The sequence below is a fragment of the Nothoprocta perdicaria genome, unplaced genomic scaffold, assembly GCF_003342845.1.
Source record: "Nothoprocta perdicaria isolate Ctin4 unplaced genomic scaffold, notPer1 scaffold_126, whole genome shotgun sequence".
NCBI classification, from domain to species: domain Eukaryota; kingdom Metazoa; phylum Chordata; class Aves; order Tinamiformes; family Tinamidae; genus Nothoprocta; species Nothoprocta perdicaria.
Window position 1 is genome coordinate 1639742 of NW_020454383.1, and position 15622 is coordinate 1655363.

The 15622-nt window shown below is 36.3% G+C and overlaps 1 protein-coding gene across 1 annotated transcript in view; it reads left to right on the forward strand.

Moving 5' to 3' along the window:
- The window catches only part of VWF (von Willebrand factor), a 125018-nt gene that overhangs the window by 55309 nt on the left and 54087 nt on the right, over positions 1-15622 (forward strand). Inside the window, exons 22-30 of the mRNA XM_026033247.1 lie at positions 9-155; positions 833-973; positions 2594-2713; positions 3288-3444; positions 3996-4154; positions 5480-5615; positions 8203-9542; positions 9957-10076; positions 12283-12426. Of these exons, the coding sequence (XP_025889032.1) occupies positions 9-155; positions 833-973; positions 2594-2713; positions 3288-3444; positions 3996-4154; positions 5480-5615; positions 8203-9542; positions 9957-10076; positions 12283-12426 (2464 nt within the window). The remainder of the gene's footprint in view (positions 1-8; positions 156-832; positions 974-2593; positions 2714-3287; positions 3445-3995; positions 4155-5479; positions 5616-8202; positions 9543-9956; positions 10077-12282; positions 12427-15622) is intronic.

The following is a 15622-nucleotide window of genomic DNA, read 5'->3' on the forward strand; positions in this document are numbered from 1 at the left end:
TTGTTCAGGTAAACATCAAGGTACCTCCTAAAGATGATAACAATTTAGAAGTCATGAAATCTGGTCGTTATTACATCATTTTACTGGGTAAAAGCATCAGTGTAACCTGGAATCTAGCTATGGGAATCTCAGTTATCTTGAAAGGAAATTTCAAAGTAAGTATCTTTTGTTTTTTTTTTCTATATTCACTAAAAAATACACTTACAAGTCTTCAAAATGAGGAGCAGAGGGGTAGCATTTCTCTGCAGATATGCAAAATCATTTCTGAGGAGCATTAGGAACTTGCTTGAAAATGAAACAGTTTGGCATAAGAACTGGGCCGCCTTTCTTTGAATGGTGCTTCATTGAATGGTAAGGACTAAACTCAGGGTCTTTGACAAAGAGTTATGATAGATAAATGATAAGATACCTCAGAGAAAGGGTATCTTTGACCGACAATTGAGATAATTTCCTCTGTGTACTTGAAGATCAATCTAAGGATCCCAATTAGCTAGTGATGCTGATTGACAGAATAACTGTTTCAGAAGGAAGATAGGGTCGCAGGTAAGCTTATGACTCCTTGAATGCACACCAAAAAAACACAATACTGGTCAGATGCTTCCTTTTGCAGAGACCTTGAAGATAGGCTGATCCTACTTTCACTCTGTAACGGTTAGGCCTAATGGACACTGGAGTTGGAATCTTTCTCTTTTAGTGAACTTGGCAGGGGCAGGGATAATTGAGCTTTTAAACCTTGTGTAATTAAAGCACTAGGCTAAAAAGACTTCTTAATAAAACTCCAAGGAGGTCTACAGATGGAAAATTCATGCTTTGTATTTCTTTTCCCTGCAAGGATCAAGTGTGTGGTCTATGTGGAAATTTTGATGGAATTCAAAACAATGATTTGACCAGCAGCAATGAACATCTTGAAGTAGATCCAATTGACTTTGGGAATTCTTGGAAAGTTAATCCATACTGTGCTGATGTCAAAAAGGTAATTTTGAATGAGCTGTGATAACTGATTAATAGTGGTATGGTGTCACTCAGACAAAGGCTTTTGAAGAGGATAAAAAATATAGAAACAAACTTATTGTGCCAAATTTTTGCTGCACTGTATTTTTTTTTTCTTGAAATCTAGTAAAACATCACTTATTTAAGGCCTCTGTGTTTTAGAGTGTGGTACAGTCTATTATTAGAATTTGTCAGTCTAAAAAAGTTTGCCAGCTAGAAATTCAGGTGTGACTGGAAATCTCATTTTAGAGTTTAATCTAAAAAAGAAGTTGCAATTTTCAGACAGGAGGAATTCATATTAAAAAAAAATGTATTTCACTGTCCATACTTCTGTATCCCAAATCTTAGTCTATCTACTTTGAACTGTTGAATATACAGATTGCTTACTTTCTAAAGTGTATTCATTTATTACTTTTAGAGCATGGAGGCTTGTGCAGAAAAAGCAAGATAGAGTGGCGAATCAACAGTGAAGGCAAAACCTTACTTCTATGCTCCTGATTTCAGAGGGACTACCTCTGACTTCAGAGGGATTAAAGTCTATCTAGAAGTATTATCTAAGATACCCCTATTATGTGATTGTACAGGGTACAAGAGCCATGTACACATGCAAATACACTTCTTTTTGTTTGAATAGAGAATTTTCAAAGGATCAGGTTGAATTTTTGCTGACAAAATTTAGTTGACACCAAAAAGTAAGAGGAAACAACTTGAACAAAATAAGTGCATTGTTTTGACTGTTGCAAAACAGATTGCTTTAATTCAGATGAAACTGAAACTTTTGGCTTGAAAGTTAACCTAAATTTTTAGGCAAATATTTTTATGAAAATAAAATAAGCATTCCCTTAGAATATCTGAACAGAAAATAAAATGAAATGTTTATGTCTGATGAAATGAATTGTTTTGGGTTATTTTGATAACTAAGTGCAAGTGTGTCGTAGCTACAGTATTATCCTGTTAAATGTCTTGTCTTTTTTTTTTGGAGGGAAGGGATGACTTGACTGGAGCACAGGAGAAGTAGCAATAATGAGCAGTGGTATTGCTGGGCAAAACTGGAGACTACTTGGTTAAATTTAGTAAGTCATAAGTAAGTTGTAGGCAATAGGACACAGCATAGACTCTGCTGTATCTCTCATTAATAAATACTTTGCCATTAATAAATACTTGTGCTCCTTGTCCTTAATTGTTAGCTAAATTAAATTGGAGAGGGGAAGACTTCTGAGCCATTTCTCTTCAGCAGTGGCCTTGGATACTGGCTGTTGAAGATGCTCACAGGCCAACTGGAAAGCTGGAAAGTGGTAATTTTTCAGAATGGATGTTTGGCACAAGATCCAACTGTCATCAAAATACCTGTATGTTAAAACTGCAACATACAAGAAAGAGCTGGGGAAAATATAGGAGGTGCCGTTCTCTATTCTGTATTTGCAGACAATTGCAGTATTTGTCCCTGCAGTACAGAAAGTCAAAACTTTATTCATATTTGTCATGAAAAATGTCTAGTTTTTGTGGTTCTCCTATAACAAACTGATATGGTCCTAAAAGTCTTGAGTTCCTGAAGATAGGACCTGAGGACTAATACGATGTATGCTTGTCTCATTATATTAAGCCCCACCAGGAACAGACCTTGGTATCTTCACTGTGCAATGGCAATGTTGTGAAGCAGGTGATGGTAGAAACTTCATGCAGCATTTTGTCTGGAGAACTTTTTGAAGAATGTAAAAAACTCGTAAGTATCGATGTGTTTTGCATCCTTCTGTTCTGCATAATCTGTGTTGATACTGTTGACAGCTGCTGGGAAAAGTGTTGGTTGTATTAATGGCAAGTAAGTGTTAGAGGAGACTAAATGATGGTCTCATCTCTGACTGTGGCCTGTAGCTAATGCTTCATGAAAAGATGCAGAATACTTCCTAGTGGAAAGCTACAGAATAACTTGTGCTTGAAGTAAGTTTTATTTTTAAACCTCTACATGAGTGCTACATGAAGCAATTGAGGTTTTTATTTTTAAATCTCACAGCTGAGCTAATATAATGCCATTCTAACTGTGTTCTGCATTGCAACTTCAAAGCTACGTAAGAGGATATGTGAACAGGGCACAGAATAGTTACTCATATGGGGAATAGTAAGACAATAACTTTGTGAACTTGGCATATTTTAGTTCCTGCTAACATAAGCAGAGAGGGTTGCATTGATTCATGTCTCTTTTCCAACAGAGCAGGCAAACCACCTCCAGGTTAAATAAATCTAGAGAAATGAAATAAGGAGAATCAATTAGTGTACTATGGCATATATTTCTTTTCTAGGTGAATCCTGAGCCTTACGTAGATATTTGCATGTATGACACCTGTGCTTGCGAATCAATTGGAGACTGTGCTTGTTTCTGTGATGCTATAGCAGCCTATGCCCATGTCTGTGCACAAAAGGGTGTCATTGTTCAATGGAGATCACAAACACTGTGTCGTAAGTGTCAAATGGTTGAAGAAGATTTGAGAATGGCCTTGGTGGGAAGTAAACTGAAAAAGATTCAAACTCTTAAACAACAAACCTAGCTATGCTAGACTCTCTGAAGTTCTCACTGAAGTTCAGGGGAATTCACTCTTATGGGACTGGGATAGCAAACATTTCATCTTATTTTTCTATTTATGTTCAAAGCCATACCTGGAAAAGCAATGCCTCAGGAAATCAATATAATAGACTGTGGAAAAAAATAGAGAAAGAAAAAGCTTCTATACTTATTTTTTAAAAAATTAAGTTGAAATTTTGTGAGTTTTTTTGCAATTGTTTTAACAAAAAATTAGTATCTCTATTATACAGGAAGTATTTCATTAGATGAAATCAATGTACGTAGCCTGCCTCTCATGTGGTAAAAAATATCAATATTTCTGTTTAAAGAAATAGATCTTTCTCTATGTGTATGTCATCTGCCTAGTACAAAATTAGATGTCATAATTCTAAGAGACATGGTAAATTCAGTCTGGTTTGATAATTTTACTGATTCTTTCACAATGTAGCACAAAGCTGTGAGGACCTAAATTATCAAGAATTAGATTATCGATGTGAATGGCGATACAATAGTTGTGGACCTGCTTGTCCTATAACATGTCAGCACCCACAGGCTTTGGAATGTCCTCTACAGTGTGTGGAAGGATGCCATGTACACTGCCCTGCAGGTAAGTCAGCCTTTTGCTTTGAGTGGTTATCTTTTCCTACACTACTGCTGTTACTTGCAGGAAAAGATGTTTTCTGATCCAGAAATAGTCACAGATTTGTACAGCTGGAGATCAAAGAAGATTTAGACATAGCAATTAATTCCTTAATAAGTTTACTGTGTTTTCACCATAATTTCTTACCTCATCTGATATGGCAGCCAGAATGATCTTAGCTTTATAATATCTTCTTTGTAATTCAAGACATCTCTCCCGTGCCCTCTGGTGCTCCTGTTGTCACTCAGGCAGAAATTTCCTATCTTTGTAAGTTTCTGGGAAACAGAAAGTTGATATGAAATCCACACCAGGATTAGAGTTCGTGAAATAAGCATGGTGTGTGGAGGGTAGGCACTGATGTTTAAAGGAGGAGAATGAAATGCTGCTAGCATGAACAAGAAAGGATGGGAATAGGGTGACAAGAAAAGAAGATAAGAGGAGGATTAGTGTTGTTGTAGTTGTTGACAAAGTGGTCAAGTAGGTCACATCATGAATTTCTGCTGGACACTTGTAAAATGCTTTCTCTTAGAGCTGCTATTGCAACAAAGGAAACCCGTTGTCCTGACCTGCGTACAGCTACAAGCCTTCTGGTGCTCCCTTGAGTACCTGGTAGGCATCCACTACTTACAGCTTAACCTCCCCCACCGACTGTGTCTTAGAAAGCTGAAAAGGAAAATTGAAACAGGGGGAAAAAAAGAAAGACAGAAGGGGAAAGTGTGAGAGGTGAGCAAAATTCAAAAGTAGAGTTAGAATTCAGAAGAATAAATAGTTCCTAAATGCAAAGGGTGAAGACATGATGAGGAAGAAAGTATTTTAAATACCAAAATAGCAGTTCTGGGCTGTAGTAGCTCTGTCCTACACATTTACTAAAAGGTGAGAAGAGATCCTTCTTGGATAGAACTTCATATAATTATTAAATATGGTGCTTGAGCTTTCAATATTCAGGTAACAGGTATGCAAATTGTCTGGTACTGGTGAAATCAATTAACATACATGTAAAAAGGAAAGTGCCATTTTCTCCTGGCACTCTTGAGGTTTAATTTAAAGATATGTTCACTTGCTGCACAGTCTGTTGGAGATTATGTTCTGATTTATGAGTTTCCAATGTCTTACTAAAACTTTCCTCATGGATGAAAGAAATACTTCGTGTCAAACTTGTAATGAGCATTACACAAGCAGAATATTCAGAGGATTTTAATATAAATTAGAAGCCTTATCATGTTTTTTTTTGTAGCTCGATCAGCTTTGCAGTTCATGAAAACTTGCATTTTTATGCTGCTATTTTTAAACAGGGGAAATACTTGATGAACTGTCCCTGACTTGTATCAGTCCAGAAGACTGCCCTGTGTGTGTGGTTGGAGATGTCAAGATCCCACACGGAAGGAAAATAGTTTTGAACAGAGATGATCCACAGCACTGTCAGTCTTGGTATGGTGGATATGTATATGCAGTCAAATAGCATGCCTTTTGAGTAGCATGAAGGGAGATGATGTGCATAACCATAAATAAGTTTTGGGATTTTATTTTAAATATACCACTGATGATGAGGTTTGGAAACTCTTCTTTGTGTCAACAGCCCTTTTCATGCAATCAGAAACTGAAGTTCTTTAGCGTTGACTTGGATTATTGGTTGCCTGTTGAATTTAAGTAACTGAAACCCATAAATTCCTTTGAAAAATGACTACTCCCATGTGTAGGTGGTCCCACTAGCTTCATTTGTTCCACTTGTTTCTCTAAGGTGTGATTCAACATCAGTAAAGTCATGAGAATCTTCCCTGTGTTAGTGCTTAAAAATCCTACATATAGCACAAGACTTGAATGTGCAGTGAGTTTAAAACTTGATGAGATTTTTAGCAGCTGGAAAACTGCTTAGTGACATTGGAAAAATAATTTCTCCAAGTTTTTCACCTGTTATCCTGTGGTCTGATCCTATGTGCATGCTTTGCCAAATACAATGAAATTAATGTCATGGACCATGCTAGATTATGAGTTTCATTTGTAATGTGGCAGAGGCTGATGTTCATTCTGTATGCTGCCCAGTGGCATTTTTCACAAAGACCAATAGTATCTGAAAGCCTTCTGTTCTCCAGATGTTCTGCCCTGTGATGGATACTTTCAGTAGTCACAGTGAATACAAAAGTGTTTTCCATCATGTAATTTGACCATATTTAAGAGCAACTGTGATGTAGTACTGCAGCAGCTATTGGGCCAGACTAAGACCTTCGATCCAAACTTCTTTCAAAGAAGCTCTGAATGGGTATAAATTTTGCAATCCGGTCCTTTTACTGTGGCTAGTTTAATTTTGTGTTATAAGCTCATGGCATGAGGCTGTTTAGACAATCAATTAAATATATATATATATAAATAAATAAATAAATAAATACATATATTTTTGTGATATATGTGATAAGCCTTGAATTTCATCAAAAGGTCAAAAAACAGTCTCCATAAATGAGTCTCTGTTTCTTAATTGTTGTAATCTTTAATAATAATTTATCTTAAATGTTGATATGATGCTCTCTGCTCATGAACGATTTCAGAACATTATGAAAACTTACCTCACTAGGGAAACATCCTTTTGTATAGCTGTCACCTAATTTAGATGTCTACACCATCTGTACAAACAATAGGAAATACTGCACAAAATGAATTTTATAGGAAATATCCAAAGGAAATTGGAATCTCATTCACATTAGGATTAAAGTAATAAATCTTATGTTGCTATATATTTGTGCCAAAGTTATCTGTTCATTCTTCAATTAAGAAAATTCTAAAAGCAGTTAGAATCTCAGGATCCTCATGTAGGGTGCCTTATGTAAAGTAAACATTTTTTCCCAGTAAATGGTACCTTATTCAAGTATTGACTCTTTTAGTATATATGTTCAGGGTTTTTTTTCTGTACCTGCTGGTGGTGAAAACTGCCATTTGTTGGTCCTTATTGTTTCATAGACTTCTTGATAAAGTTTGTTAGACTGTCCAGTAGGACAAGGAAAATATATTGACAGGGCCTCCAGCATCTGGTGTGTGAGTGCAATGATGTCTTTTGCTTAGATGACTGAAGTAAGAAGCCTTACACAACCAGAAATTAGCAAGGCAGAATTATTGTAGCCTTGTTAAAGCCGAAGAATAGATTATAGGCAAAGTTCCAAGAGATGAAGGATAAAAGAGGTGAAAATTCTTATGGAGACAAGGAAGAATGAATATTGGAAAAGACACAAGTTAAATGGTGAGGTGAAAAGAAAAATGTGTTAATGAAGATAAGCAGAATAGGGGGAAAGAAGAGAAACAGGAAGAAAGAGAAGGAAAAAAGAATTCCAGATAAGATATTATATTAATTAAGGTCTCTCATAATTTAATATGAGAAAAAAGATTAAAAATGAGAAGCAACAAGGCAAATAAGAGGAAGATAACACATAAAAAATAGTGGAAGAACATACACAAGCAATAGTTAAGAGATGTCGGAAAAACAAAAACAAGAATACATATTTGGAGGTAGAAAAAAGCTGTTTTTTCATCAAGTCAGCAAGTCAGGGTAAACCTAGCATTCTCACTCAGCATACTGATTCATATCTATCTAAAAGCATCTAAAAAGTGACACTGGAATTTTGTTTTATATTAGCTAGACCCAGATCATGTCATATTTTTCATCCTTGTGAAGCAACCCTAATCTGCCAGTAAAATTCAGCAATGGCTTGTGTGACCATGCTGCTCAAGATCCTGATTTCCAGGCACATTTTGCACATTATGCCAAACACAACTGTAAAAAAAAAAGCTTCCTCTGACAAACACACAATGCTTTACATACTCTGAATGAATGTTATTGGATTTGGCTCTACAAAGTCTCGTAGTGGTACCTTGTAAAAGTTTGTAGAGGGTAAAGGAAGAGGAGTTGTATTTTGAGTTTGTTTTTTTCTGAGATGTTTAACCTGTTCTGTATCAACATCCTTTTATTAGATGCAAGTGATATGTTATTATGAGCATGGATTTTTACATTTAAGTTTGGTGCTTCTTGTAGCCTATGTGAAGGGAAGAACTTAAGCTGTGTAGCCTGTGAAACAGCAGAAGAAATCTTAATACCAACAACATCTGCACCAGAGGAGGACATAGAACGGGCACCCAGTGAATACTCATGCAGCAAGATGATGGACTTGGCCTTTCTAATTGATGGCTCCAATAAACTGTCAGAGGAGGACTTCGAACAGCTGAAGACTTTCATAACAGGCATGATGAAGGAACTCCACATCTCTCAGAAGAAAATCCGAGTGTCAGTTCTGGTGTATAGGACTGGCCCCACCATTTACCTTAGCCTAAAGGATATCAGAACACAGTCCCAGATGAGAAAAATTGTCCAAAACATAAAGTACACAGGTGATGAAGTAGCATCTGCTGCTGAAGTCCTTAAATATATTGTGTTCCATGTATTTGGAAAAGCTGAAAGGACCAATGCTGCTAGAATTGCTGTGTTATTTATAGCAAGCAAGTCTCCAGGAAAACTCCGTAGCATCCTTACAGCTTTGAAGAATAAAAAAATAACAGTAATACCTGTGGGCATTGGACCTTATGTTAATGTGGAGCAAATCAAATTCATTGAAAAGCAGTCACCAGATAACAGGGCCTTCCTGTTGAACAATGTATTGGAGCTAATGGATAATAGGGATCTTCTGATTGATTATCTGTGTGATCTTGGACCTGAAGAAAGCCTTCAGTTACCAGCAACATCCCCACCACCAGTATCCAATATCACATTTCCCCAGAGGGAGCTTACATTGCCACCACCCTTTCCAGAAAAAGCAACTCCCAAAAGGCTGGACATTGCTTTTATTTTTGAAGGATCTGAAAATGTAGGGGAGAAAAATTTTAATATGACCAAGAAGTTCCTTGAGCGAGTAATCTCAGGAATAAATGTAGGATCAGAAGATATTCATGTTACAGTCATGCAATATTCAGACACTGTCACTCTGGAGTATTCCTTTAAGGAAATACAGTCAAAGGAAAATATTATTGAGAAGGTGAAGAATATACCCTATCAAGGAGGGAAGGCTACTAACACTGGGAATGCCCTTGATTATATTTCCAAACACACATTTACACCAGCAAATGGAGGCAGACAGGATGTGCCGCACTTGGTATATATGGTGTCATCCAGCCCTTCCACTGACGTTATTAAACGACCTCCCAAAGCCATAAATGTCATCCCGATAGGCATAACCCCCAATGCAGATATCCAAGAGCTCATAAGAATCAGTCAGCCTAACAGTCCAATAGTCTTGCATAGTTATAGCACACTTATTGAAGAAGCACCTGAATTAGTACTGCAATCATGTTGCTCTCATAAACTTTGGACAGAAATTCCAGGTAAGTTGGATATATTTTCTATGTAATTTCCTTTCTTCTCTCCTGTCTCATCCATTCTTCCTCCAAACCACTGAAATGGTTCCTATATCTCATTCGATAGCTTGTATTGAACTTCCTCTTTTTAAAAAGTTCTAACTATTTTTCTATTTCTCTGAGATTAGAATAGTAAAAAAGCAAGAATTAAAATGTCTTTGTCTTCCATTGAATATAAATCTCAAGGCCCTCAAAAAGAAGCATTGCTTTGTGTTTCAACTGGTCATTATGCTGTTTTCTTTTCCCAGATGCAGATATTGCTTTATACTTCTGCCGTTTCATTAACTAATTTTGATTTTCATGTATAAAGTTTTCTTTGTAAACTTTATAAGAAAACTTACAAGAGTATCTCTCTTTCTTTTTTCTTTTTCTTTTACACAGGGTTTTGCAACAAACCAATGGATGTTATGTTTCTTCTGGATGGAAGTTCCAATGTTGGATCATCAGAGTTTGAGGAAATTAAAAACTTTGTACAGGCATTTATTGAAACTGTTGAGATCAGTATGTATTTGTGTTTAAACTGAAAACATAAAAAAAAAAAAATTATACAAAGTAAAACAACATTTCACTGCAATTTTCAATTTTTATATTTACCTATCTACAGTCCAACTCCACAAAATATGTTTAGGTTTATATTAGGGAGGCAAAGTAGTCAAGTCTGACAGTTTCTTCCCTATCCGAAGGTGTTCCAGTGCAGGCCAAGTAAGGTTTAATACCTGATTTAGTGAATTGTCTGGTGAGGAATAGTTTGAACAACAGCTCTTTTGGCAAGAATACCAAGGAATGGAATTTTTTAGCTGAACTTCATGCCAGAAAAACAAAATTACATGTTTGGTTTTGGTTCAGTTTTGGGTTAGATTCAACAGACTTTAAAATAGTAGTTTCTGGTTCAAAAAAAAAAAAAAAGTTCAAAAGGCTTTTAGTTCAGGTTCGATCTAAGTGCAAGGCTTTCCTCTTTGGGAATTTCGGTTCTGGTGCGCCCTTTTGGGCTAACTGAAAGCAATATGTTAGCTTCCTAAGATTTATTGCCTGACCCATATTGGATGAGATGGACTTTCTGGAAGTGTTGGATTCGTTGAGCATGCTGAGTATGCATGAGCATGAGCATAATGGAATGCACACCTCTGATTTGGTTGCTCAGCATAGGTTGCATAGGTTGCAGGATCTGCTGCACAGATGGAGGGACCACATGGCATGCACGATAAATTAGAACATGGTGTGCCTTAGCACCAAGGAGAGCTACATGGTAGGGACTATGGTAGGTGGAGCATCCTCTGTTTGTCCAGCTGGACTTGGTTTAACAAACTTGAACAGATCATAATTATTTTACCTTTTTAATCTAGTTTTGAAAGAATAGAAATATGGTTATCATGTAGCAGTGGCTATTGCTGTGGGTGCTTTGCTACTAGATATTAATGTGCTTGTATCATACCAGTGCCTTCAAAAGAGAGTTATCAACACCTGTATCAATTAGAGAGCTCACATGGAAGATGAATGTAGCAATAAATCACAAAACAAAAAATAAAAATATAGACAATTTATTTTATGCAAGCTGTTTTCCTTATCTTTGAAAACTGTGGTACCAAATGTTATATAATTAACAACAGAACAATAATAATGAAGTTATGAAATGAGTTCTCACTAGAATCTCTGAGAGAACTGTAAACAAAATATAAAGTATAATGGGTACATTTGTATGCATGCTATGATTAAGTGCATGGTCATGCTTAATTTTACTTCGTTCATAAATATTTTACAAAGCATTAATTGTAAAGAAAGAAAGAATACATTGCATACATGTTACATATATCTTCAGTATATGGTGGAGGCCATTCTAACACCACTAAGAGGTACAGTTTTTTATTCTAAACAATGTATTGCCCAGCTGAATTTTACACCAGGCTAACATTTATTAAATATTTATACCAAACCTCCTACAGTCTTATGCTTACTTCTTAAATAATACTTAAACAAAACCAGGATGTTAGAGAATAGCAGACTTTGGAGGTTCTCTTCATGCCCTTCATAGGTTGTGTTTCCTGGGTACACTGTCCCATGCAGTAGCCAAATGCATGTGACTCAAGTAGTGCATGACAGAAGAAAATCTGCAAGAGATAAAGTCATCTCAGGAACCTGTCCTAGGTAGACAAATGGGAGATCATAGAATCGTAAAATCAATAAGGTTGGAAGGGACCTCTAGAGATCATCTAGTTGAAGTCCCCTGCACACACAAGGTCACCTAGAGCAGGTTACACAGGATTGTGTCGAAGCAGATTCTGAATATTTTCAGAGAAGGAGATTCCACAACCTCTCTTGGCAACCTGTTCCAGTGCTCGGTCATCCTGATCAAAATACAACCCTAACAACATGATGTGCACATAACAAAGTGCTGTTTAGGCAGTTTTAAATGGAAAATAAATGATATTTGGGAAACAATAAAGTGAAATTCTGCAATTATGGTTGGGTTGAGGTAAAATATTGCAGACTAATGCCTGATAGAAAAGCAACTATTTTCACCAATACTTCTTTTTTCTATGAATTTTTCAGTTTTGATCTTCTAATTGAAAATGCAGCTTTCACATTCTGATAGAAAATCTCTATCTAGCTCCACTTAATGTAAAATGCAACCATAGATTGTGCTTTGAATTTATTTTAAGGCATTCTTAGGCATTGCTTAAAATTTTTTGTTTTCTGCTTTATGCGTCAGGCAATACTTCAATTCATGTGTCAGTTCTCCAGTATGCCAGGGAAAATACTCTAGAAATTTCATGGAATATGCCTCAAGAGACTGAAAAGCTCATAGAGATGGTGCACTCAATTCAACAAAGAGAACAAGGTCCTACTAAACTTGGTAAGTGATTTTGTGACTGTTGATTTTTAAACAAGTGGGGTTGAGGGAAAGTAATACTAAATATAGCCTGGCCCTAACCAGTTTTTATCAGTGCTGTTGTGTTAGTGTCCTATACTAGGGCTATCAATTCATTCAGTTTACACTGTAGTCTTTAATGTATAGTCTGCCAGTAAATATATATGTATTTATTTATTAGTAAAGAAATTTAATTCTAATAAAATGTATCTGTTGGTTACATGAATCACAGTTTACCATAACGTATTTTGGAAAGAAAAAGACCTTTTTTTTTTAGACTTGAAATAATTCTTAGGGTTTGCATTCATACTCTTTCAGACAAGCAAATTTAATTAAATTGTATAGACTTTCATCATTATCCATTCAGCACCAACTAGCTCATTAGACTTTTAGCAGTAGAACTGCTTATGTCAACTATCCTCTCTAGATGTTTATTCTTCCATACTTTGCAAGGATAATTGATGTGATTGAAAAATTACATATCAAAAGATTTCTTTTTCTGGGTGATTGAGTTCCTTCATCCAGATTTCTGTAACTGCATAGTCCTAGTGTGCCTTGAGTCAGCACAAATTTGTGCCTTGAGCCAGGAATGGTGTCAGGAAGATCTGTGACTGTCTAAGTTGGCATCTTAGCTGAAAAATTTCCTGTGAAACATCATCATCCATTCCAGAAAACTGCATCCTTAACATGTCCACTTGATTTTTCAGGTGTTAAAGCACAGATTTCCCAGTCGGTCTGTGGAAATTCAGTACACATATATATCAGCTGTAAGGTTCAGCAAAAAATGATTCTATTGCAGCATATCTGATCTTTCACCAGATACCCTGAGAATTTTGTTCTTCTGGACTGCAACCACGTTTGCTCTGGCAGCAGCATAGCATTAGGGTCCTATAAGAGCTGAGGACTATACAGATTTTTAGGGTTTTGGCCTACTTCAGACCATAAAGAGTTATTGGTATAGAGAAGTGAGAAATAAAACCTGACTTCCATAGTTCGCAGGAGGATTAACAATGATTACTTTCTCAGCCTGGAGAAATAAAAATACCAGATGGCTGATGAGACTTCTATAGGCTCTTTGTGGGATAAATTGTTACATACAAATAGATAAGTTTCATGGAGACTTCTATGTACTGTGTATAGTAAGCCACAGCAAACTTCAGGATAAACAGAGAAAATATGGCCTCTGGGAAATGAGAAGGGAGAGGCAGCCGCATGACATGCTTGTTAGTGTTTTGTTTATATCTCATTGGAAAATGCTCAGAGACCATGATGAGAAATGTGGTATAACAAAACAAAATGGAAATGAACAGAAGTAATTCCTCCCAATGAAGTAATGAAAGTAAGTCACTGTGGTCCTGTCCTGCAGCTTGTAGGGTGTGTGAACTAGGCTGACTAAAAAGGAGACTTGGTGTCCATGGGAAATGCATGGTCATTTGTTTTACTCTCTCTGTGTAGAGGAAATATGCACATTGTTCAAAAAATTTAGATGGTTCAGTTTGGATTTTGCAGTTTTTGAGACACCTTTTGAAATCTCTTTTCTAATTTATCCTGGACATGCCTGAAATTTACCCGTCAAAAACATGTCATTACCCTCAGACCAGCACTGTTTGTGTTGGTGTTCCAGTAATATAAACATGAGTCTGTGTAATCTTGTATAAAGATGATTCTGTGCATTTTTTGCTCATTAAGTATCCTATTTCAGTCAACAAAGCTACATGTGCACAAAAGAACTTGGGCCCTATGTCGGACTGAGTTACCTATTTAAAAAATTATGGCTCATCCGTTTTTCTTGTTTCCTATGGTATTTTCCTGCACTTGCTTGAGCTCATAGGTGTAGTGAATCAGTACATGAGCAATACTGCACCTATACATGAGCAATAGTTATAATATCTATTTAACAATTGTAGTAGCTTCAACCACTGTTGGGTGGATGTATGTTAGACCTGCACAGCTCCAAGAACAGAAATATGACACAGGCTGGTGAGACAGTATTTGCTGAGCTCCTGTAGGAAGGATCCTAGTAGATGCAGTTACAGAAATGGAACTTGTCATTGCAGCAATATATGTGTACCTGTCTTTAGAATGTGATTGCTGTCTTCTATTAAAGATAGTCAAACTACAGGAGAAAAATATGATTTTATTATTAGGAAATAAAGAAAAAATGCAATGTCTTTAAGGGTATAGGCAGAGCAAAATCCAGCAGCCTAAACCACAAAGATTTTCCATGCTTGTACAATAAGATCATATAATTCAAATTTTGGCTCACATAATCTAGTAAGAAGTTCTGGGGACATTTAGTCATAAGAAAATTCTGTGCAACTTCACTTAAGCAATAACTGAAAAAAACGCACAACTAAACAATCTGAAGATAAGAATTAACTCTATTAATTCAGCTATTATCTACCAGCAATTACCTCCCATTCAGCTAAAGAGAATGATCTATTGAAGACAACCGAGGCTCTGATAAAAACACATCTGTTCAATATTCACTGGTGTTCAGGAGTGTTACAGGGCACACAATTAGCAGTCCCTATAATTAATGCCACTTAGACTTTATAAAATCATGATTTCCGCTCATTTTGTCTTTGCTAAATGCAGTTCATTTTGGCTGACTTTTTTTTGTAGGATGTCTGCTTCAAAATTTGGAGAAGCATTTTTTCTCTGTGGTTCAACTGCCATAAGAGCAAAGTTAAGGAAAGATATGCTTTTCATTGTATTTAGGAAAGAAATATTAGATTTTTTTTCTAAAAATTCTATTGCTATTTACCAATTTGAATAGTAGCATTCTGTTTTGCTTGTCATGATTAAGCCATTTTAAGTGTTTCCTTTCAAGACCAACTTAGGAGGTGAAAGCCCAATATATAAATGTGATTCAGATATCTGTCCTACCGTGTTCTGTAGGAATTGCTTTTCAAAGTTTGACCAACAGCCTAAGGCCATCTGTCATATATTGAAAGACAGAGGTCTTATTCATTTACTCTCTCACTTGTGCTTCTGCCATTAGTGTCAGCTTCTTTCTTGAACTGGCTTTGGTATTAGCTAAACTTTACTCTAGCTTAGAAAAGTAGTTAGATAATTAAGAAGTCACTGTCCTGGCAGACTTTTGCAGATTCTCCTCTCCTCTCCTCTCCTCTCCTCTCCTCTCCTCTCCTCTCCTCTCCTCTCCTCTCCTCTCCTCTCC